Here is a 22,991-nt window from a genome sequence, read left to right on the forward strand (position 1 = left end):
ACTTAGGGGCCTTTTAGTCTATGCATGTCTTTTATCAGTAGCCCATGTGATTTTAGTTTCCAGATTACAAAAATTGATTGACTATAAGGAGACGCAATAATGTTGCGCAATGATTGTAATGTAACAAGCATGAATTTATTAACTAAAATATAACAGCCAGGATTTCAAGCGCCTTAGAACGCCGTTAAATACGGCGTTATGGACGACTTTTCGCGCGTTTTTTTCGGGGTTTGAAATCGTGACGCCGTATTTTGCGGCGCAAATACTGTTTAAAACGCCGTCAAAAACGGCGTTCGGATATAAACGCGTTTAATCTATGGCGTGATTCTGACACCATCGGCTTGCCATACTCAACAACAGCGCCGAGCGCGCTAAAACAGGCGCTGGATTTAGCAGTGCTCGGGAGCGCGCAGGATTTATCATGTCCTTCAGGTCGAGCCTCCTGTGACAGACGTGATCAAATCTTCATCATCATATCTGTCATCATCATCGTCTTTATCACCTCTTCTCCCGCGCGCGCGTGTCTGTGTGTGTGTATGATGCGCGTACTCGTCTTCTTTACAGTGGTGTGTGTATTCCATGCCGAAGGTGAGTCTACTCCATAGATACGCACATCTGTGTGACAGATATGAATTTAAAGCGGATGTGATTAATACGCGTTTGTTTCGTGTAGCTGTAGAGATTCATTCAGAGTTGTGGAGATGTTTGAGGTGGATCATGTCAGTGTTTGTGTTTGTGTTGCATAACAGATCATGTCAACAGAAGAAGAATCAGGCCCGTCATTCTGTTTTTCATTCGGGATAGATGTGAGCTGTAATATTTCTGTTATTATTCTTGAGAGATGTAAACTCCAGAGTGTGTTTAACGCTTTGAGCTCGTGTGACGAGTTAATCTCGCGCAGGTGATAGGAAGCGCGCGCTCGAGTCTTCTGTGCCAAACTGATGTAACGTTAAATGATTAAACGCATCATTCAGGGACAAAAACACGAGATGATTTCATTGGACATCAGCAGAGTTCACATGAATGCTCACCGAAATCTCGCGGAAGTGATGCTTTCTCTCGAAACCCTTCAGCTGAAAAAAATGCACATTTATCTAAAGAATCAGCGACTGGATTTGACAAAAGTTTGTGATGTAAATGACACGAGTTCTTATAAAGGTGTGTGTGTGTGTGTGTGCGTGCGTGCGTGCGTGCGTGCGTGCGTGCGTGCGTGTCTGGTGTGTGTCTGGTGTGTGTGTTCTTCTCTTTAGTGAGATGTCTCCCTCTGGTGGATGTGAAGGTCAGAGACGTTTTTATTATCATTCTCTCTCACTGTGATTATAGTCAGTGTTTGGCAAGTTACCTCCAAAATGTAATAAGGTATACATTACTAGTTACTGTCATTGAAAGGTAATTGGTTATATTACAATATCACCGTCTTTGAATTGCGTTACTTTTGAGTTACTTTAATCAAAATAACCACGAAAGTATGACTACCCTGCTGAAAAAAACCACCACAGAAATTCTAATCGTTTCCATTTTAACACCAATGGAAACCATTAGGTTTCATCAAATACCTTTTCTGTAGTGTGTTTTGGTCATTATTTGAGTATGATTTAATGGTCTTTTGTTTCCATTACAACCAATAAAATTCCATCATAATCATTAAATCCAGCAGAATTTATGTGATGGTTTCTATCGCTTTTTCAGCAGTGTATGCATTCTAAAATGCTAAAATATAGTTTATTGCTGCTCATTGTACATCCAGTGGGGGGGCGATGTGTTAATGCATAATGAATTGTGCTCTTCAATGTCACTTTTGCTCGGCCATCCAATCGCAGCGCAGGAGGGGCGGGACAAATACCGCATCAACCAATCGGCAAATAACTGTAGGCCACAACCGTATGTCTGTCTACAGTGCCTAAAACAATGCAGGAATTAAAACTTTACGATTCGAGTGTCATTGTCTATATCAGGTAAAATCCCTGGACTACCACAATATTAAAACATGTTAATTAATCAAACTATATGCGAAACTAATAATAGTTTGACAATACTTAGCGGACATTCCGTATCAAGTCAAGTAATGTGCGCATCAGTGGGTTGTCGAGCGCTCACAGTCGGAGCCTCAAATGGCCCAATTTAACTAACAATCGCTGTCAGAATCACAAAAGTAGACAAAGAAACGATCATCTGGTGAATTATGGTGGAGGTATAATGCAACCTATAGCCTGATGACAGGGTAAAACCTCTTTATTTACTTTCGTTTGGTTTGTATTCTTGTGGAATCCGTTGCATTCATTTCAACCAGCGGATTTCAGTAACAGGAAATAGTATTACAATCATAATATTTTATATATATATGGGGATGGAATGTGTTCTGGATGGAATTATTTGAAAGAAATTCAGGGGGAAAATACGTTGTTGTAACGCGCGTTACTGAGATTTTTTAGTACTGCGATATATTACTGCGTTACAGCAAAAACTAACATATTACTGTAATATCGTTACTTTTGTAATGCGTTACTCCCAACAATGATTATAGTACTGATGCTTTCGAAGCTCTGTCAACGTGTGCGTGTGCGTGGGAAGGGTAAACCCTACGGTATGGGGACAAAATGTTTCCACAAACATGGCAATATCCAAAACCCTTGTCCTTGTGGGGACATGTTTTGGTCCCCATGAGGAAACAAGCTTATAAATCATACAGAATGAACTTTTGTGAAAATGTAAAAGAGCAGACAGTTGTGTGTGATTGTTAGGGTTAGGGAATATGAGATACAGTTTCTACAGTATAAACACCATTGTGTCTATGGAATGTCCCCATAAAACATGGAAACCCAACATCTGTGTGTGTGCGCGTGCGTACAACAGGCTGCAGGTGACTGTGGTCCTGATGATGTCACTACTAAGACCAGCGGAGCACACACAGGGTGTGATGTACAGGAGACAGGTGAGGTCATTCATCTGGGAGTCATCAGACTGCTTCAGGATTGTGTTCACGAGTGAAAATGTCCTGATGATGTCATGTGTCCTCAGATGATGTTCTGAACGCTAAAGAGAGACACGAGGGTCTGCTGAGAGAATTACAGGAACTAGCAGAACACGGTCAGTAACACACACACACACACACACACACACTGATGTGTGTTCAGGTCAGGTCTAACACACATGTTCATTTTGATCCAGAGAGCGAGAGAGACCGAGAATACGTCCGTGACAGAGACGACGGGTTTGACGGAGATGAAGAGTGGGAGGATGATGATGATAATGATGAGCGCATGATGAACGAGAGAGATCTGGAGGAGCTGCTGGAGTCGAGCGACAGGGCGCAGGATGAAGGAGAAGAAAAGATGGAGTCGGAGGAGCTGATGATGGAGGTGCAGAAGGTGACGGAGGAGCTGAAGCTGCTGCTGGAGGAGGAGGTGAAGATGAACCACACACAGAGCTGGAACAGAGAGCAGGAGAAACAGCAGAAGCAGGAGGAACTGCAGGAGCTGCTGAAGAAGATGAGTGGAGCCAAGAATCAGACACAACAGAAGAGAGAGATGGAGAACGCCAGCGATGAAGCCACGCGACAGTTTGAGCGAGAGAGAGACAGACAGACTGATGAAGATGAGGTCGGTGGAGATGATTCATAGAGAATAACACAACAGTTAAAGATTGAATGCGTGTCATGACAGATTGGCTTTCCTCACGTGTGTGTTTGATCAGGAGCTGCTGGAGATTGAAGCGGAGTTGAGAAAGGTGGCAGCAGAACTTCCCAGGGGTTAAACGCACACGCACACGTGTGTATACTTATATCTGTGTTCATAGCAAACTAATATACACACACACTGTCATAATTATCACTACAACTACACCTTCATTAAATACCATTTCTTTTTGTCTTAGATGTGAAACATGACGCTTATTTTAACGTCAAACATTTAGAGGCGGAGTCCCGGATAGGCCAGGACCAGGCCTTAGTTAAATCAGGATATTAATGCTTGGTTTCACAGACACGGCTTAGCCTAACCCAAGTTGAATGAAGATATTTATGTCGCTTTTATAAAAATGCCAAGAAGAAAACATGACTGGTGTGCATCTCGAGACAAAACAATGGCGCTGGTTTATTTTAAGATATTTCTGGGCAAGTTATATTGAGTTAAGACAGGTCACACATTCATTTTAGTCTGGGACTAGCCTTAAGCCTTGTCTGTGAAACCGGGCCTACGTCATTTTTAAAAGCATTCTTTACAAAAGAACATTACTGGTGCGCATCTCGAGACAAAACAACGGCACTGATATATTTTAAGATATGATAGTGTGAGCTGGTTTTTAACTTATCAAGACACCTCTAACATTTAAGTTAGTCTTGGACTAGTCTTGAGCTCTGTCCGGGAAACCGCCCCTTAGAAATATGACTTATTATAATAACAAAAACTGTTCAAAACTAGAAACACATTCTTCAGTCTCGGACACACACACACAGGCTGCGTCCGAAATCGCCTACTTCCATACTAGATAGTAAGCGAGAATGAGTATGAGACATGAACGGTATGTCCGAAACCTCAGTGTGCACAAAACAGTAGGCGAGAAATACCCGGATGGTCTACTGCTTCCGCTGAGATTGGTGAGTGTGGATCGGATGGACACTTCTCTATCCCATGATGCCACAGGAGCTGAGCAACGGTCACATTTCAAAAGTAAATCAAATAAATATAGCGGAAAACTTTAAGACAGACGTCTGTTTTTAATGTAAAAGTGCCAATAAATGAATTTCTCGTGACTAAATGATGTTTTTATCAACTCACACGTGTAGGTTGTTGTTAATACGTCATAGGTCAAAGTGCATATGGGTCACATGACCATAAAACATGGCGGATGCAGTATGTCCCAAATGGATTCATACTACAGTACTCCCACTCATACTATATAGAAGGTAGTGTTTTGACGGCCGATAGGGAGCTACTTATTCAGATTCAGTACTGTCACAGTATGTGATTTCAGACGCAGCCACACAGTCCCTGCGTTACAATCCGCACACTATCCGTCCTAATAGTAGGTCTATACGAAAGTAGAACTAGTAGGCTATGTTCCAAATCGTAGTATGTTGAAAATAGTATTCCAGAGATTCCCGGATGGTCTACTACTTCCGGTAGAAATTCGAAGTGCGCAATGATGCGCGCTCTGACGGCTAGTTTTACCCACAACTCACCGCGAGTAGGCGGAGTTTAGTGACGCTCAACTGCATTAATAATTAGGCTTGTTCGACTTGATGCGGCGCCGCAAGATCCGACAGGCGGATGACATCAAAGTACCGCGAGAGCCATTCGAAACCAAACATTAGGCTCGTTTGAGATGGCCAAATTCTGCGCAGAACCGATCACCGGTGATCAGCGCGAGATGCATGCCGGTAAGAAATGTGTCCGAGTTACGTCCGCCTCTGATGTCATGCTGACGTGTGTCAAAAAACTGTCGGATTCTTCAGTCGGGCGCAGCTGCTCTCCACCGACTGCGCTGATGAAAAGCACGATGGGAAACAACTTGATGACGACACAGCTTAAATGCTCATTGGGCGAGAATGTCAGCTGATGTCTTTTTTCTTAAGCGTTCGATTAACAAGTCCATTAACTGAAGTAGGTTTTGAGATCTATGTGTGGAAAAAACACACCTATGTGAAATATAGAGTCCTCATAACCACCTTGATGTAAAAGCAGTGGCAATTCAATTGCATAGATTTCATCTGCGATAAAAAGCGCTTTTTATTAAAGTATAACAAAACATTACAAAATAAGATGGTATACAGTTTACATTCAAAAACAGACGAGAAAAAACAATAAAAGATAATACAAACCAAACAACAAAGACAAAAATGAAAGAAAAAAAATCAAAATGTTCAATCCATCCATATTAATAAATTCAAAACAAGAAATATTATTCATATTATCGAATAAATCTAACAAAATTCCAGCTTTTTATTATTTGCTTTTGACAGCATTTGTAAATATTGTCCCAAATAATTCTTAAATACTACAAACAATTAAAAAAAATACATTTGGGAATTAAATTCTTAGCTAACAAAATTAAGTTATTAATATTTAAAAAAAGTTTGACCTCCTTTTTCACAGTTTCCATATTACTTTTTTTTAATCAATTCACAACATTTGACTAATTTACCCACAATTATTGCACTTTGTCCAGGAATTAAAGAAAAATATGCTCTGAAAAAATAGGGTCTGTGTTTTCTGGAAATGAGTTACAGAATTTACACAATATAGGAACTCCCCAGAAGGATAAATATCACATACCATTTTGAAATGTATTTTTTTGAAACTTGAAATAGGAGGTTCTAAGTTTAAGCATTCGTTTGTCTGTCAAAGAACATGTCTATATTCTTTCGTTCAGCCTTGACACGGTTTGTCTAATATACGATTTAGAACATTTCTCACTTTTAAACTCAGTTGGCCCAAGAAAAATGCGATAAAAAACGTGAACGCGATCTGTTCCATTGCTGACGTTTCCAGTCGACTCGACAGCGCGATTTGGGAAGTGTCGGTCTTGCCTGCGCTGTTTTCGCTCCTCCCCTTACTGCAGCCGCCTACTCGCGTCTTCTCTTCAGGCGAGGCGACAGTGCGTCTCAAACAAGCCTAACTATCGTTTTTCGAATGGCTCTCGCGGTACTTTGATGTCATCCGCCTGTCGGATCTTGCGGCGCCGCATCAAGTCGAACAAGCCTAATCTGTTCGCTTGACACATCTCACAGACCACGCCCATTACGTGACGTCACGCAGTTTAACCGTTCATAGCTTCATTCATGGAATATTGGAGTACGAGTATTGTGATGATGCGACACTTCAGTGAGTGTTATAATAAGTGTATAATGACATGTATTGTTGTGCTCTGGACTGTTACTGTAAAACATTGTGCTCTGCTCGGCTGTGAACTGTTAAAACACATTAAGACCGATCTGAGGTCAGAACACAAGTGCTGTCATCATGGTCAGAATATAGAATAGAATAGAATAGAATGAGCTTTATTGGCCAAGTATGTTTCCACATACGAGGAATTTGTTATAGTGACAGAAGCTCCACAGTGCAACAGAAAGACAGCAGCAGGACAGAACACAGATGAATAATAATAATAATATACAATAATATAGAAATAGGCAATGTACAAAACAGCAAAAACACAATATAGACAATTATGTATGTACAGGTCTGATATGTTTGATTAATAATAATAATCCGCAGAGAACAATCACCATGTGTGCGCGTGCCAGTGTCATGTTGCACAGGAAGCGCTTGTGTTCTTTCTCTCTATGTTGCACTTTTCTATGAGCAACCAATGAAAGCAGATCATCTGATCACGCAACGCGGGTTTTCAGCAATAACAGATGAAGTGAATCTTGTGTTTGTGAAATCTCTTAATATTTCATTTGACTGTAAGCAATAGATGAGCAGACAGTATGAATACAGTAAATGATAATGAATCATGCTGTTTGTGTGTTTAATAAAAGCTGTTGTGTGAACACACACACCTGTTTCTCCTCCTCTTCATTGAGTGACGTGTTGTGTCGGAGTGAAAGAGAAAGTAAAAGTATAAAGCGCTTATTCACCCTCACTCGACGGCCTGTCGACATTTCTCTCGACATATCTTCGTTAATGTGTGCACGCTTAGTTTGTTGAGTCGGTCAAGTGTGTGTTTGTGTTGTTGTGAAGATGTCTCGAGGTTCAAATGCGGGATTTGATCGTCACATCACGATCTTCTCTCCTGAGGGAAGACTCTATCAAGTCGGTAAGATATTTATACTCGTATGAAACTCATTCACTCATATTAAAGTCGCAGTCGTTTGGAGATGAATTTTGACCATTTGAGAATAAATCTGTATTGTTTTACAGTGTTCGGAATGAATGTGTTCGTGTGAGTTTAGTCATAATCGATTGTGTATTTTCCGTTGTGTATTGTTGTGTTCTGTCACACAGTATAGATCAGATCTGATGGTCAGACTCGGATAAGAGTTCAGAATAAGTTAATGTCTCTCTCGCACACACACACGCACGCACGCACACACACACATGTCTGGTTTACTATCCCCGTGGGGACAGTCCATAGGCGTAATGTTTTTATACTGTACAAACTGTATATTCTATCCCCTAACCCTAAAGATCATAGAACACTTTTTGCATTTTTAGATTTGTAAAAAATATTGTTCTGTACAATTTATTAGCTTTTGTGCCCATGAGGACCTCAATTTTGGTCCCCACAGTGACACGAGTCCCCATGTGTTGGTGTGTATTCAGGTTTAGGTCCCCACCGGGATATACAAACATGAACGCACACTCACACACACCTATCTGTGTTTATAAAACGGTCAGTTCTGGTCCTTGATTCTGATTGGCTGAGCGGAGTACCCCATAACGGCTGACCGCACCACATAGCCTAAATATCATTTTATTTACTTTATTTTATGAAACCTTGCTAAGCATATGAAATAACCCTTTTATAAAAGCAATAAGCCCCGCGAAGCAGTGGGTTACAGTGCGTTTTATAACAGCTAAGAGGGTTTTAATGACTCGTGCCACAACGCCCTTAGCTGTTATAAAATGCACTGTAACCCACTGCTTCGTGGGGCTTATTGCTTTAACATATTGTCCCTGGCTGCATATTCATTCAATATAAAAATGAAACTTTATTTTCCCTCTTACATCAGGTTTGATCTGAAGCATATGTATTATTTCCTCTTTTAAGATGAATTACTACCGTTTAACTTTCGTCTGATAAATATGCACAAATTCACCCATAAATGCTGTTGTTGTGTTGTCAGTGTATTGTGTGTGTTTTGATTTGATAGAATACGCGTTTAAAGCGATCAGTCAGAGTGGATTGACATCTGTGGGCATCAGAGGATCAGACTGCGCTGTGCTCGTCACACAGAAGAAAGTGCCGGTAACACACGCACACACACGCACACACGTTTGCGCAGCTATCTTTATGAGGACATACATTGACGCAATGTGATCTCTAGCCCGTCACCCTAACCATCAGAACTACATGCCTGACCCTAACCCTGACCCTAAACCTGATTATAACCTAAAGCCTAAAACCAAGTCTTCACCCTCAAACAGCCCTTTAAAGGGGTCTCTGGAAGTGAGGACCGGCCAAAATGTCCTCACTTTACTCTCCTTGTCCTCACACCGCTGGTCTACAACTCAAACTGGTCCTCACTCCTCACAAATATAGATGTACAAGTACACACACACACACACACAGGTGGAAGATGGAGTCCAAACAGTCAATGCAGATGTTGTGATGCTCTTAAATTGTGCTGAGTCATGTGTGTGTGTGTGTGTGTGTGAGTGTGTGTCACATGATCATCATCTCTTTTTCATTTTCTTTGTGTGCAGGATACACTTCTGGATGCATCAACGGTAACAAACATGTTCAGACTCACTCCGCGCATCGGTTGTGTCATGACAGGACATTACGGTGTGTGTGTGTGTGTGTGTGTGTGTGTGAGATTATACACACTTTCTTATTTTCAGGATCAGATTAATTTTGTAGCACACGTAAGCACTCATGAACATCAGCATGACCTCAGATCTCACGTGTTCTCTTATAAGACATCTCATGTTAGTTGAGCAGTGTTCCTTACATGAGCAGCACTAGATAGTGAGCAGAGAGGCCGTCGGTGTGACGTCGATAGACTACACACTATCAGTTGTGTTCATTATTTCCAAAGCACTTTTGACAGTGTGTTTTTGCAAAGCTGCTTTACAGAAAGTTCATTTGAGCACAAAAACAATAGAAAGTGAAAAATGATACACAAACATGACAAATGTGCCATGACAGCATCATAGGACGTTCATTTTACATTACAAACTGTACAGAACTGCTCTATAGACTGTTTCATCAGACGCACACGCCTGGCCTGAAGTAACTTCCTGTCTGTGCTTGTTTAACCGTCTGCCTAGTGGCTAATCATCTAACTATTTATATTTGAATCAATTTGTATTAATATTACACTGTAAAAAAATGTTACTTAAACTTAAAAATGGTTGCCTTCAAAGTTTAAGTTAATTTATCTTAAAAATATTAGTTAACTTAAAAATATTATTATATAATATAAATATAATATATTAAGTTGAATTAACTCAAAATTTTAAAGCAACCAGGTAACTTTTTTTTTTTAAAGTTGAACCAACAATTTTTTTATTGTATCATGTGCATTCAACAAACAATTTGCCGAATTTTACTGTATGTTAATTTTATTTAATAAACTATTTGTTGAATGGATAGCATTGAAGTTTTGCCAAGTAACGGTTCTTCTACTGGTAACCCAAAATAATACTGGCTAGACATACTTTTAACTTGCTAGCCAATGCCATTTACTTGTTATTTCTTTTGCTTGTTATCAGAAATAATCTGCAGGGACTCTATTGTGTAGCGGAAGTTAAGTTTGGGCCACAAAAGCGTGCATGCGCAGGAATGTTTGTTTATGTTGTTTCCGCTCTACCGGCTGTAGATCATTATGTGAAATCTTTGCTTTAAAACGATCATGTTCTTTCTGCATTCTGAGCAGTTTTGCATTCCATTTGAATTTTCTAGATTTTTCTCTTCTAAAAAAGGTCCCAGAATGTACACCACGTAAAGAAAAAGACATCACGATGTAAATAAGTTGTCACAAAATAAGAGTTTTGACAAAAATGTCAACTAGAACCGAATAATTCCACGGCGGTGAAATGTATACAACACTGAAAGATGTTTTGATTCAGTTCTAAAGATTATGTTGGTTCTATTTTGTTCTAACCGTGTTGTTTTTTCAGTGTTGTCAAAGTGATGTGTTCCAGTGAGATTGTCATTATATTTGTGTGTGCAGCGGACGGTCGGTCTCAGGTTCATCGGGCTCGTGTGGAAGCAGCTGAGTGGAAGTATAAGTTTGGTTATGACATCACAGCAGACATGTTGTGTCGACGCATAGCGGACATCTCACAGGTGTACACGCAGAACGCAGAGATGAGACCTCTGGGCTGCTGTGAGTGTGTTCATCATCCACACACACATGATTGTGTTTATTCTCTGTGAGGTGTTGTGAGTGTGTCGTGTCGTCTGTCTCTCAGGTATGATGCTCATCGCTATGGATCCCCAGCTGGGGCCGATGCTCTATAAATGTGACCCTGCCGGGTATTTCTGTGGCTTCCGGGCGACGAGTGTTGGGGTGAAACACACAGAGGGCAACAGTTACCTGGAGAAAAAACTCAAAAAACATCCTGAGCTCACCTACGACAGGACGGTAGAGGTGTGTGTGTGTGTGTGTGTGTGTGTGTGTGTGTGTGTGTGTGTGTGTGTTGGGTTCTTACAGTACTTGTGTTGTAAACTTTCTGTAGGCTCAACTCAATATGAATGTCTTTTACACTGAAAAAAACAACTTTTATTAAGTAAAATGTGCTGCGATAATTGAAGTAGTACTAACCAGAATAAAGTCAATTCTACTTATTAAATATATTTAGTATTTGTTAAAATATTAAGTAAAAATGACTTGACGTTGATTCAAAGCATGTGTCTAACTCAAACTTCACGGTTCACTTACTTTCATATTGAAATAGACTATTTTTTACTCATAGGTGTTCAAGTGAGACGAGACTGGTGGTCTTTGTACTGGCATTAGCACAGTTACTGCTCAATTAATGTAAAATAACACACTTCATGATTAATATCGTACCTCCTTCAGCCTAGGCATAAGCACCACTCACTCTTCTGAACAACGGTGACCACTTAAAAATAATACCAAAACTCTCCTGAATCTCAAAGATAAATCTCCACAAAACACGAACAAGTCTTTCTTTTTACTGAAAAACACTTAAAATGACACTTAAGGTCTGTGCACATACTGTCCGAAATGTTCGTATGCGTTTTTTCGTATTTGCCGCTGGTTTGTACGGTGTCTCTGAATTGTTAAAAGGCCTCTCAAAAGGCTTGCTATGGATGCGAAGAACGCAGAAAATTGAACCCAGTCCGAATCTTTTTATGACGGACGAAAATATCAGAGGCAGTGTGTAAATGTGATTGACACAACGTGAGGTCGTATTTATTTTTTAATGTGCGGAAATTTTGGACTCAATGTGCAATGGCCATTAATCTGGAAAATGAATCTCCTAATGCAGTCAGATGCAAAGCATGCTGGGAACTAGAGGTCAACTACCAATGTAGTTACAAAATTCTACAAAAATTATTTATGTAGTCTCAACACAAAATAAATAACTTAATTTTACCAATTTAAATGGGTTTAACATAATAAAATTTTAGTTGGATTTGCTTAATTATTTGTTCAATTAAAATGACTCAAGCAAAATAATTAAAATCTTAACAACCAAAATTAGTAGATTTTATTCCCAGGATTTTTACGTTATTTTAACTCAAAATTTTGGTAAAAAGAGGAACATAATTCTATTAAGTATATATTTTTCATAAAATCTACTCAGGCACGTAATGTTTTTTTTCAGTCTTTGTGTTAAATAATGAAGAGTGCATTATGAACAGGTTCTGTCAGTAAAGTGCAGTGTGTCTCCTGTCCACCAGATGGCGATCACATGTCTGTCTTCCATTTTTGCTATGGACATCAAATGCAGTGAGCTGGAGGTGGGAGTTGTGACTAAAGAAAACCCCAAATTCAGGTGCTGAAACGAGAAGGGTCCGTGTACTTGGCGGCCAACGGATTTTCCTTTTGAAATTAGAACATCCAAATCGGGAATCCAGCTGTTTTCCGGTTTTTGCGTTGATTATGAAAACGAAAAACGAACAAATGACCCGTTGTACGCTTTTTTTTCCAAATGTGTTTATAAGTGGGAATCGGGTTAAAATACACGTATGAAAATCCTATGTCTATTTTCTGCAGTTTGTACCGACCCAGAAGCGGAGGCTATCAAGGTGGGCGGGGCATGTGGACATATTCTTAAATTATAACCTTTCACTGTCACTGTATTTGCATCATGAGAAAAGGCATGACATGACCCATGACATCTTACAGAGTCTTTGATTTAAAACTTAAGTGAAGGTTGATGTAGCTGGATGTCTAAGTTCGGAGATGGTCCTGACCCATTTACATTTATTTACATTTATGCATTTGGCAGACGCTTTTATCCAAAGCGACTTACATTACCATGAACCATTGTGGGTATGATTCTCATGTGAACAGCAGTGCATTGTAAAAGCCACAGATCCTACTGTGAATATAGTTGCACTGTTAATGTCAGTTGCCAATACAAATGACCCTATACATTTTTGAATAGGACTTGGAAAGTGTGCATTTGTTGACATATAGATATGCGTCCAAGTGCTCTGTGCTTCTTTGTATTTGGCCATAGATGCATATAAATGCAGTTCATGCTGTATTAACAAAATAGCTCATAATATAATTCACAGCTCTATAATATGTATACCACTATCACATTGTAGTGTAATTCACAGTTCTGTAGTTTTAATGCCTAACATTTCTTGGTCCATGGTATTGTTTTGCCATCTGTTGTGGCAAAACAACACATGCATTATTTAAAAAAAAAAGAATGGCTAATTCTGCAAAAGTAGGTGACAAATATGTTGGGGTCAAGATACCATGCAGATCATTTATATTCAATCAACTCAGAATAACCCCGATGTCACTGCTTATCACTGATAACCCTTACAGAAATTTACCATGGTTTTACTACAGTTAAAACCAAAAAAACATGGTTACTGTAGTAACCATGGTTTTGCCCCAAGTAATCAATGCACCAAAAAACCATGGTTACTACACTTGTACCACAAAAAAACATGTTTAATTTTCGTAAGGGAATGACTACTGCATCACTCAAGCTTTAACATGGGGTGGCCTTTGTGTTCGTGTTGTAACCTTTTCTTTTTTCTGTAATAAAACCTGCATATTCCTGCAACGACATGTTCCAAAGACGGCACTCACTAAATCCTTGGTGTTTCGAGTCAGACGTGATCACCCAAACGTGTTTTTTCGTCAATTTTAACAATCATAGGTAGTTTAGATGGTTAGAGTAAGGTTAGGGTTAGGGTGTGGGTTAGGGTAAAGGTTTCGTAAGACTTGAAACGCCAAAGATTTAGTCAAAACCAACAAGCCACGCCCACGGATCTGACTCGAAACACCAAGGATTAAGTGAGTGCCTTCCATAGACATCAACAGAACGGTTAATCACACTACTCGATAGCTTCCGCTTCCGGGTCACTACAAACAAACTGCACAAATAGACAGTATTTTCACATGTGTATTTTAATTCCCGATTTCCACTTATAAACACATTTGAAAAAAAGCGGACAACGGGTCATTTGTTCGTTTTTCGTTTTCATAATCAACGCAAAAACCGGAAAACAGCTGGATTCCTGATTTTGATGTTCTAATTGCAAAAGGAAAATCCGTTGGCCGCCAAGTACACGGGCCGAGAAGGAACAGTCTTGATCAGTTCTCTGCATATTCACATGAAGTCATGTTCACATCTGTGTCTGTGTTGATTTCAGGACTTTAACAGAAGAAGAAATCGAACGTCATCTGGTTGCGATCGCTGAGAGGGAATAGTTTGTCAGGTTAACAAACACATATTTACAGTCAAAACACAATTTTACAGTCACATTCCTGAAGTGTGTGTATGTCAGTTAAAAACATTGAGATTTTTTTTAGCGTCTGTTACTTGATGTTGATGACAAACCTGATGTATAAACCAGCAAACCACCAATTTATCAAATAAAAGAATCTAAAAAACCAACATTTATATCATTAAATACTGACCTTATAACAAACATACAGATTCCCGTGTGATATCTTTAATGTTAAATGAATGATGACGGAAAGTATTAAAACATACACTTTGTTTTAAATCAAGACAAAGAGAAGGAATGTCTAGTGCAATAGAGAAGAGTTTATATGATTACATCTGAAATGAATGACCTTGATTATTTATATTATTTCACTTCACATTCTGTAGCTGTGGTTTATTACTAAGATCTCCACACAAAGCAGCGTTACTCAGATGAATTTATTTGACCTTATGATATACCGTGTGTGTGTGTGTGTGTGTGTGTGTTCATGTTTGTATATCCCGGTGGGGACCTAAACCTGAATACACACCAACACATGGGGACTCGTGTGACCGTGGGGACCAAAATTGAGGTCCTCATGGGCACAAAAGCTAATAAATTGTACAGAACAATATTTTTTACAAATCTAAAAATGCAAAAAGTGTTCTATGATCTTTAGGTTTAGGGATAGGGTTAGGGATAGGGGATAGAATATACAGTTTGTACAGTATAAAAACATTACGCCTGTGGACTGTCCCCACGGGGATAGTCAACCAGACGTGTGTGTGCGCGTGTCCGTGCGCGTGCGCGTGTGCGTGTGCGCGTGTGCGTGTCCTGTGCGTGTGCGTGTGTGTGTGTGTGTGAGATCACCTTCTTCAAGGTGTGTCTATCTGTGTCATACCGAGGGATTTACGTCCAATCCGTCTGTCTGTATGTGTAAAGTGCTGACAGAGAGACCACAGATTAGAACAGACACACAGAGAGAGAGAGAGAGAGAGCAGTAGGACAGAGCTGACAGGACAAACTCACACTTCAGAGTTTATTTCTGTTGTGGTTTATACAGGAGGACACATTTGACTGACATATAAAGTGACCAATGACAGTAGAGATTCATGTGAGAGCAGATTTAATTCAGACATCACAGCAGAATCAACAGGTAAATACATCAGCCGTGTGCTACCTGACTAATGTGTACAAACACACATGTACAGTATGTGACATCGGTGTGTGTTTGTGTGTGTGTGTGTGCGCGCCATAGTAAATATAGTAAATGTTACTGCTTATTTCAACAGAATCAGATCTAACGGTGCCTCTCAGATATGAGCTTTCTGCAGGTTATTTTAGTTTATTCAAATTACAATTTTGAAAACTTTCTGTTCATTGAAATCAAATAGAATATTGAGATAAAATTATTGGAACTTAAACTAAATGACAAATTGAAACGTTGCCTCAAAAATAAACTGAAATAAGTTTAAAGCAGTAAAATTATAATATTAAGCAAAAACTAAAACAAAACTAGAATAAAAAATAGTCAACCTTATATAGCAACATACAAATCAATTATATAATGACAAAAGCACTCACCAAAATTGCTAAAACTTAAACTAAAATGAACATAAAAACAAAACATCTAAAAATAAAAGCTCATTTAAAACATGAATACAATGAAATAAAACTATAACAACTATGGCTTTCTGTAAAACCCCTTAACATTTAGCCAAAAACATCTGTGTTCCCCCCACATGTGTTTGCATGCGTGTCTGAAGGTGGGCATATCATACACGTCTGATGTGTTTATATGAAGTTAATATGACTGCAGACTGACAAACACAGTGTGTTTTGTGAGGAGTGAGTCAGAAGTGTGTCACATGACTCATTACATCACTGGATTGAGGTCAGAGCTGGATTATAGGGCACAGAATGGAGAGATTATCAGAGTTGCTCACAAGAGAAGAGAAAGAGTATAGAGACCAGAATTAGAAGACTTCAACATGAATGTGAGCTTTACAACACACACACACACCACACACGCGCACACGCACACACACACACACCACACGCACACACACACCACACATGCACACACACCGCACACACACACACACGCACACACACCACACACGCACACACACACACACGCACACACACCACACACACGCACACGCACACACACACGTGGTGAACATATCTACTAAACACAATATTCAGAATGACAATGTCAGCACAAAATGTGATCAAACACAACACCTGTCCGTCTCGCATTGTCCTTCTTTAATGTGTGTGTGCTGTATAAACGTGACAGCCAAATGAACACGTGTGTCACCAGAACAGCATTGAAAGAAAAAACTCTCTTGTCTCTCGATGTTTATTATTCCAACAAAATCGTTAATAGTGTCGCCATCACCACAACTATAGTTTTACCATTTCATTCTTATTTTTTCCAAGTGTGAAATAACGGTGTTTGTTTGTGCGTGCGCATGTGTGTGTGTGGTTGGGGGGATTAGAAATCGATTAAAGGAAATTGTAGGAACTCTGGGGGGCGTAGCATGTCTGTGTAGATTAAAGCAAAAGAAATGAATCATATTTTAAGTCGTGAGTCTTGGAGACAGTAAACACACACACACACACACACACGCACACGCACACATACACACACACACACACACACGCATACATACATACATAGAGAGACACACACACATACACACTCGCACACACACAGGCTTTGGTTGACTATCCCCGTGGGGACAGTCCATAGGCGTAATGTTTTTATACTGTACAAACTGTATATTCTATCCCCTATCCCTAACCCTATCCCTAAACCTAAAGATCATAGAACACTTTTTGCATTTTTAGATTTGTAAAAAATATTGTTCTGTACAATTTATAAGCTTTTGTGCCCATGAGGACCTCAATTTTGGTCCCCACAGTGACACGAGTCCCCATGTGTTGGTGTGTATTCAGGTTTAGGTCCCCACCGGGATATACAAACATGAACGCACAGACACACACACACACACACACATACACACACACACCATATGCTCCGTCCACGGATTACACACAATATCACTGTGTGTGCGCGCGCGGGGGGTTGTTCATATCAATTACTTTAAACTTTCCTCACAAACTGTGAAATATTACTAAAACATTCACGTGCGTTTGTCAAAAGACTGGTGGAGTGTAAACGTGTGCTGTGAATCTTCTGACGTCATCAGGTGGTCATTATTCTGACATAAAAGTGTGAAGATGTCACTAAACACACACATCTTCTCTCAGTTTTCTCAATCCAAAACACTTCACGATACATGTAGATTGTGCAATATACATAAAATGTGTATTCATGACCATCGTGATTTTTGTGTTTAAACTGATTTTACCGTTCATGTCAGAATGGTCCTGTTTATTCTGATTATTATTTATTTACGGTGATATATTCAATTCAATTCAATTCAATTTTATTTATATAGCGCTTTTCACAATGTGCATTGTTCCAAAGCAGCTTTACAGGAGCAAATAAGAAAAGCACAGAAAGGTAAAACACAGCACAGTGCATGGTGTTTATAGACCAAGCAAGATCATTATAATAAATAATATCTAATAAATAAATGAATAAATAAATAAATAAATGCAGTCTCCCGGTGAGCAAGCCAACACTGCACTGCTGTGGCGAGGAACCCAAACTCCAATGATGAATAATGGGGAAAAAAAAACCTCGGGAGAAACCAGGCTCAGCCGGGAGGGCCAGATCTCCTCTGACGTGTCATAGCTGCACTCAGTGACCCCGACCAAAGCCACCGAGCAACGTCCACTAAGAACAGGGAGAGCCCACGAGCCGCGACCCAGGAAGCCCCACCCGCCGAAACCGTGCAGGTCCAACCCGGTCTCATTCCGCGATCAACAACAGACAACAGAGGAACAACCAGGGAAAAGTAGTAATGGCATAATTAACTTTATTCCTCTGTTGTCCGACATCGACCACAAAACAAGACCAACCAGACCAGATCCACACAGTCCCAACAAATGAAACGCCCCGAACCACAACCAACAAGCCCCCCCACTCCCTACAACACCCACCCAGCTACCTCCAATCAAAGTCACTGAGTGCAGCCATAACTTCAAACTGCTGTCGTGTGATGTAAGTTTAGCATTAAATACCAAGTATTGTAAATTTAGCATTTATGTGACAGGTAGTCCGTCTTTGCTCTCGGCTGGGGATGGAATTGTCTGAGCTGGGCCGGTCAGATGGTCGCCTTTTTCTTGGGTGGTGATGGAATTGCCTTGGATGGAGCTGGATGGTCAGTCAAAATACTTAGCAGAACAAATAAATGTATCCAGGTTTGGAACGATGAAATGCTAATAATTTAGGTTTTGATTCAGGTTTTGATGAAATGATGACAGAATTTTGGGTGAACTATCCCTTTGAAGAAGTTGAAGTCATGTACATACATATATAAGAGATGATTCTGAGCAAATCTCACTTCAACTGAGTTATCATTCGTTTAACATTAATGGAAAGAAAATGTTTATTTAGAAGAAGAGACACAAGTCTCAAAACTACAAGAATCGATGTACAATCACAGCGGAAACGCTACAAATGAGGAGGAGATTTCACACACGAAAGAGTGTTGATTTAAAAACATGACTTATGATTTGTACAAATATAAACCGCATTGCAGTCTAAAATCTCTGCATCTGTTAGCAAAAGCCCTGAGTTGGAGAAGTCATGATTATTGGCAGCGTCTCGCCACACAGACACAACGTTTGCGTGTTGTTGAACTGCATGAACGCACGAGACGTCATTGTCAAGGAACAGTTAACAGAGACGAAAGTTACAAAAAATCATGAAAGTTATTATCAGTTGAACACAATTAAACGCCAGATCTACAGAATGATTTACGGTAACACATCAAACAGAAATGAAGAATCTTCTTTGGATCCTCATCATCATTGACATCCATAAATACACAGCAGTGAGCGACGGTAGCAATCCCGGCATGCTTTGAGCTCACTGGAGTCTCGCGCTGATGTTCATCTGCTTCCGAAAGTTTCGTTTCAGTCAGTGGGAGTCGAATTAAACGCAGAAAACCATCAAATCATCTTCCGGCTAATATTCATAAATAACGAAGATCAAACATGAACATTCGGCAACAACGATCACATACAGGAGATTTCAGTAGTCGTCTTTTAAAACACAAAACTTGTTTTACACATTCGTCGTGACTAATGTCTCTCTGGTCTACAGGACCTGGAACTTCCACGAGTTTTGATCCTTGTAGTCCAGACAATCGGCAGCGTTGAAGTTCAGTTTCCACGTCGCCGTCTGGTCTTTGTAGTCCAAACAGTCGACGGCGCTGAAGCCCAGAGACGCGGCGGCGTAGCCCTGTGACGTCAGCGACGCCGGAGACTGACTGAGCGGCCCGCCCATGGAGCTCGCGCTGATGGGACTGAGCGCGCCCCCTGTGGCGGACAGCTGCTGGTGCATGGGTGACAGGTACGAGCTGCAGTCCAGCCCGGTGAAGTACGAGGACGAGGCCGCGTAAGCCTGACTGTAGGCCGGGGCCTGTGTGTACGTCATGGGGTACGCGCTCGAGCGCTGGAGGCAGGGGTTGCTCGACACGCACAGGGGGTCTGACAGCGGCGAGATGGACGCCGGGCTCCAGATGGACACCGTGGCGCTCGTGCTGCTGGCCGCGATGACCGGGGCCGGCGGGCTGTAGGGTCCGTTGGTGCTGACGCTGGCCTCCCTCGCCGGCGATGACGACTTCTTCTTCGGGGGTCGGGGTTTGCTCTGGCCGCTCGTCTGCTGCTGTTGCTGTTGACGGCATTTAGCGCGCCGGTTTTTAAACCACACCTGCGAAACACGTCACAGTTAAAGGGACAGTTCACCCAAAAAGGAAGATTCTGCCCTCAGGTTGTTCTGCGGAACACAAAGGAAGGTGTTTGGAAGAATGGCAGGAAGCAAACAGATAGGGAAATTAAATACTATGAATGCGAGTGGGGGATGAGATCTCATTCGTCCAAATATCTTCCCGTGTGTTCAGCATAACAACCTGAGGGCGAGTAAACGATGACAGGATTTTCAGTTTTTTGGGGTGAGCTGTCCCTTTAAGATCGAAAATCCCCACGGGAACATTAACCGTGGTTTTACTAAAGTAATAATGTAGTATAGCCAAGTTTTTGGCTTTTGTTTCGTAGTAAAACCATGGTTGGTTGGTTTAAACTATCCACTAAATAATGTTTACTATTGTAAACTGTAGTAAATTAAACACTGATGTATAGATAACGTGCTTCTAACAGTGAACTGATCCATGTTGGATTCACCTGAACTCTGGACTCGGGCAGGTTGATCTTGAGCGCCACCTCTTCTCTCATGAAGATGTCCGGGTATCGCGTCTTGGCGAACAGCGACTCGAGGATGTCGAGCTGCGCGCGCGTGAACGTGGTCCTCTCGCGCCGCTGTTTGCGTGGAGTGTCTGAAAAATAATACACACACAGAATTTTACAGCACTCTTTCTTAAAAATAAAAGTGCTGTTTAAATGTTCTTCGCAGTGATGCCATAGAAAAATCTTTTTTGAAGGTCAATGTTTTTGAAAGAATGATTTAATACACATTGAAACTGAAAATAAATGTTTACACACCTTTTACTTCTATGAAACCGAAATGTTCTGCGTGTTAAAGATTTTTCATGGCAGCCCGACAGAACAATTTAGAAACGTTTTATTTTTATGAGTGTAACGCAATTCTAATGGTTATTTCGTTTTTGTCCAACCAAGGTCAAATTAATGAATTTGATTCTATAAAATGATGATGTGTTTCAGTAATTTTCTTGATCTAAAATGCGTTTGCGTAAGGAATAAAAAATCTAATAAACGTTTATTTAGCCTACTAAACAATTTTATATTATAACGGAAAAATAATCAAACCGTTCAGAAGATAAACTTCTCATTTTGTTCATGAAGTGAAACGAAATAAGATCAGAAACGCGCAAATGAACCAGAACTCTGCTTTTTTCAATTATTCTCGGTCTGTTTCTTTTCACATTTAAAACCTCTTTTAGGCCTAAATAAAAAAATACAATTTAAAATTCGATATTTACATTTTAATAGAAATATTTTGATGTGTGTTGAGTAATGTAGGCTACACACGCAACATTTGAATTGCAGTAACGGAATGATGCTGAATCTCATAACTAAAGAATACAAAAATTATTCGTATGAATAATCTTAATACAAATGTCATCATATTCAAAACATGTTCGTGATTAAATGTTTCAGATTCATGTTAAAACATAAACACTTATGTTAAGTTTAAAACACGTATTATGTGAATGTTCTGACTGAAGTTTATCGCTTAACATTTAAATGTTCAGTAATAATGAAAGAGTAAATTCATAATGAAATCAAAACGACGTAAACATGAACTTACTGGGGTAACCGACAGCAGAGTGCAGGAGATCCATCCCGGTACCGGACAGAGTCAAACCGCTCACAGAGTAATGAGGTTTCATATAAGACATCATGACTATAAACTCTCTCTCTCTCTCTCTTCTCTCTCTCTCTCTCTCTCTCTCTCTCTCTCTCTCTCTCTCTCTCTCTCTCTCTCTCTCTCTCTCTCTCTTCTCTGTGCTCGAAATCTGACGGTCAGTGTTGAACTAGTTTCTCGTGTGTCTGTTGTGTCTCAGTGATGCTCCCCTGACATGAGACGCTCGCTCCCGTTCGCAGGTGCGCGCCGTGTGTCCGGTCTGAAGTCTGACGCGAGGTACAGTGAGTTAAAGTGATGATGAGGAGGAGGAGGCTAATTAAACACACACACACCCTCCCTCCAATCTCTCCTCTCTCTCTATGCCTGCTTCATTCTCTCTCTCTCTCTCTCTCTTCTCTCTCTCTCTCTCTCTCTCTCTCTCTCCCTCTCTCTCTCTTCCCTCTCTCTCTCTCTCTCTCTCTCTCTCTCTCTCCTCTCTCTGTCTGCCTGTTTCTTCTCTCTCTCTCTCTCCTCTCTCTCTCTCTCTCTCTCCTCTCTCTCTCTCTCTCTCTTTATGCCTTTCTTCTCTCTCTCTCTCTCTCTCTCTCTCTCTCTCTCTCTCTCTCTCTCTCTCTCTCTCTCTCTCTCTCTCTCAGAATCTAATTGAGGAAGTTTAATGGTATGGACTTTTAAAGCATTTTATAGCCTCATATACTGTATAAATTCATATATTCGTGCTCTGTCTTTATTAACACAGCCTCTTCAGTATGTTAACACTTCACCGTGCGTGCGTGTGTGTCTTTCTCGTCTCATTTTCGTTGTTTAAACATTTTGTCTGTGACTCTGAAGACGTTTAAATTTTAGAAGGAGTTTTGTATAGTAAGAATTAAATATATAAATGTATATGTTTATAAATCTTTAATCATATAGTGTATATATCATTATGTGATCTGATATCAACCTCGTGTTCATCTAATCGATAGAAGAT

The 22,991-nt window shown here is 40.3% G+C and overlaps 2 protein-coding genes across 6 annotated transcripts; one reads left to right on the forward strand and one right to left on the reverse strand.

Annotated features, from left to right (window-relative positions):
* The first annotated feature begins 352 nt into the window (after positions 1–352).
* Positions 353–14,760, forward strand: psma6l (proteasome 20S subunit alpha 6, like). 5 transcript variants are annotated; one of them, XM_057351098.1, is made up of 8 exons: positions 359–588; positions 1,251–1,279; positions 8,816–8,910; positions 9,369–9,450; positions 10,841–10,996; positions 11,082–11,260; positions 12,541–12,635; positions 14,482–14,760. In XM_057351098.1, the coding sequence occupies exons 2-8, from the start codon at positions 1,255–1,257 to the stop codon at positions 14,537–14,539; spliced, it is 690 nt and encodes a 229-aa protein (XP_057207081.1). In that variant the 5' UTR covers positions 359–588; positions 1,251–1,254; the 3' UTR covers positions 14,540–14,760. The 5 variants fall into 5 exon arrangements, with proteins under 5 accessions (XP_057207083.1, XP_057207081.1, XP_057207082.1 ...); XM_057351096.1 differs by lacking the exons at positions 359–588; positions 1,251–1,279 and adding an exon at positions 7,528–7,758 and having other exon boundaries at positions 8,789–8,910; XM_057351097.1 differs by lacking the exons at positions 359–588; positions 1,251–1,279 and adding an exon at positions 7,529–7,758.
* Positions 14,761–19,046: 4,286 nt separating this feature from the next.
* Positions 19,047–22,143, reverse strand: otx5 (orthodenticle homolog 5). The gene is made up of 3 exons (XM_057351261.1): positions 21,968–22,143; positions 20,863–21,014; positions 19,047–20,392 (listed from the first exon to the last, which is right to left on the reverse strand). Exons 1-3 carry the CDS (start codon positions 22,059–22,061, stop codon positions 19,778–19,780), a joined length of 861 nt encoding a protein of 286 aa, XP_057207244.1. The 5' UTR covers positions 22,062–22,143; the 3' UTR covers positions 19,047–19,777.
* Positions 22,144–22,991: the final 848 nt, after the last annotated feature.

This window comes from Triplophysa rosa, linkage group LG14 (genome assembly GCF_024868665.1).
Source record: "Triplophysa rosa linkage group LG14, Trosa_1v2, whole genome shotgun sequence".
In the NCBI taxonomy this organism is placed as follows: domain Eukaryota; kingdom Metazoa; phylum Chordata; class Actinopteri; order Cypriniformes; family Nemacheilidae; genus Triplophysa; species Triplophysa rosa.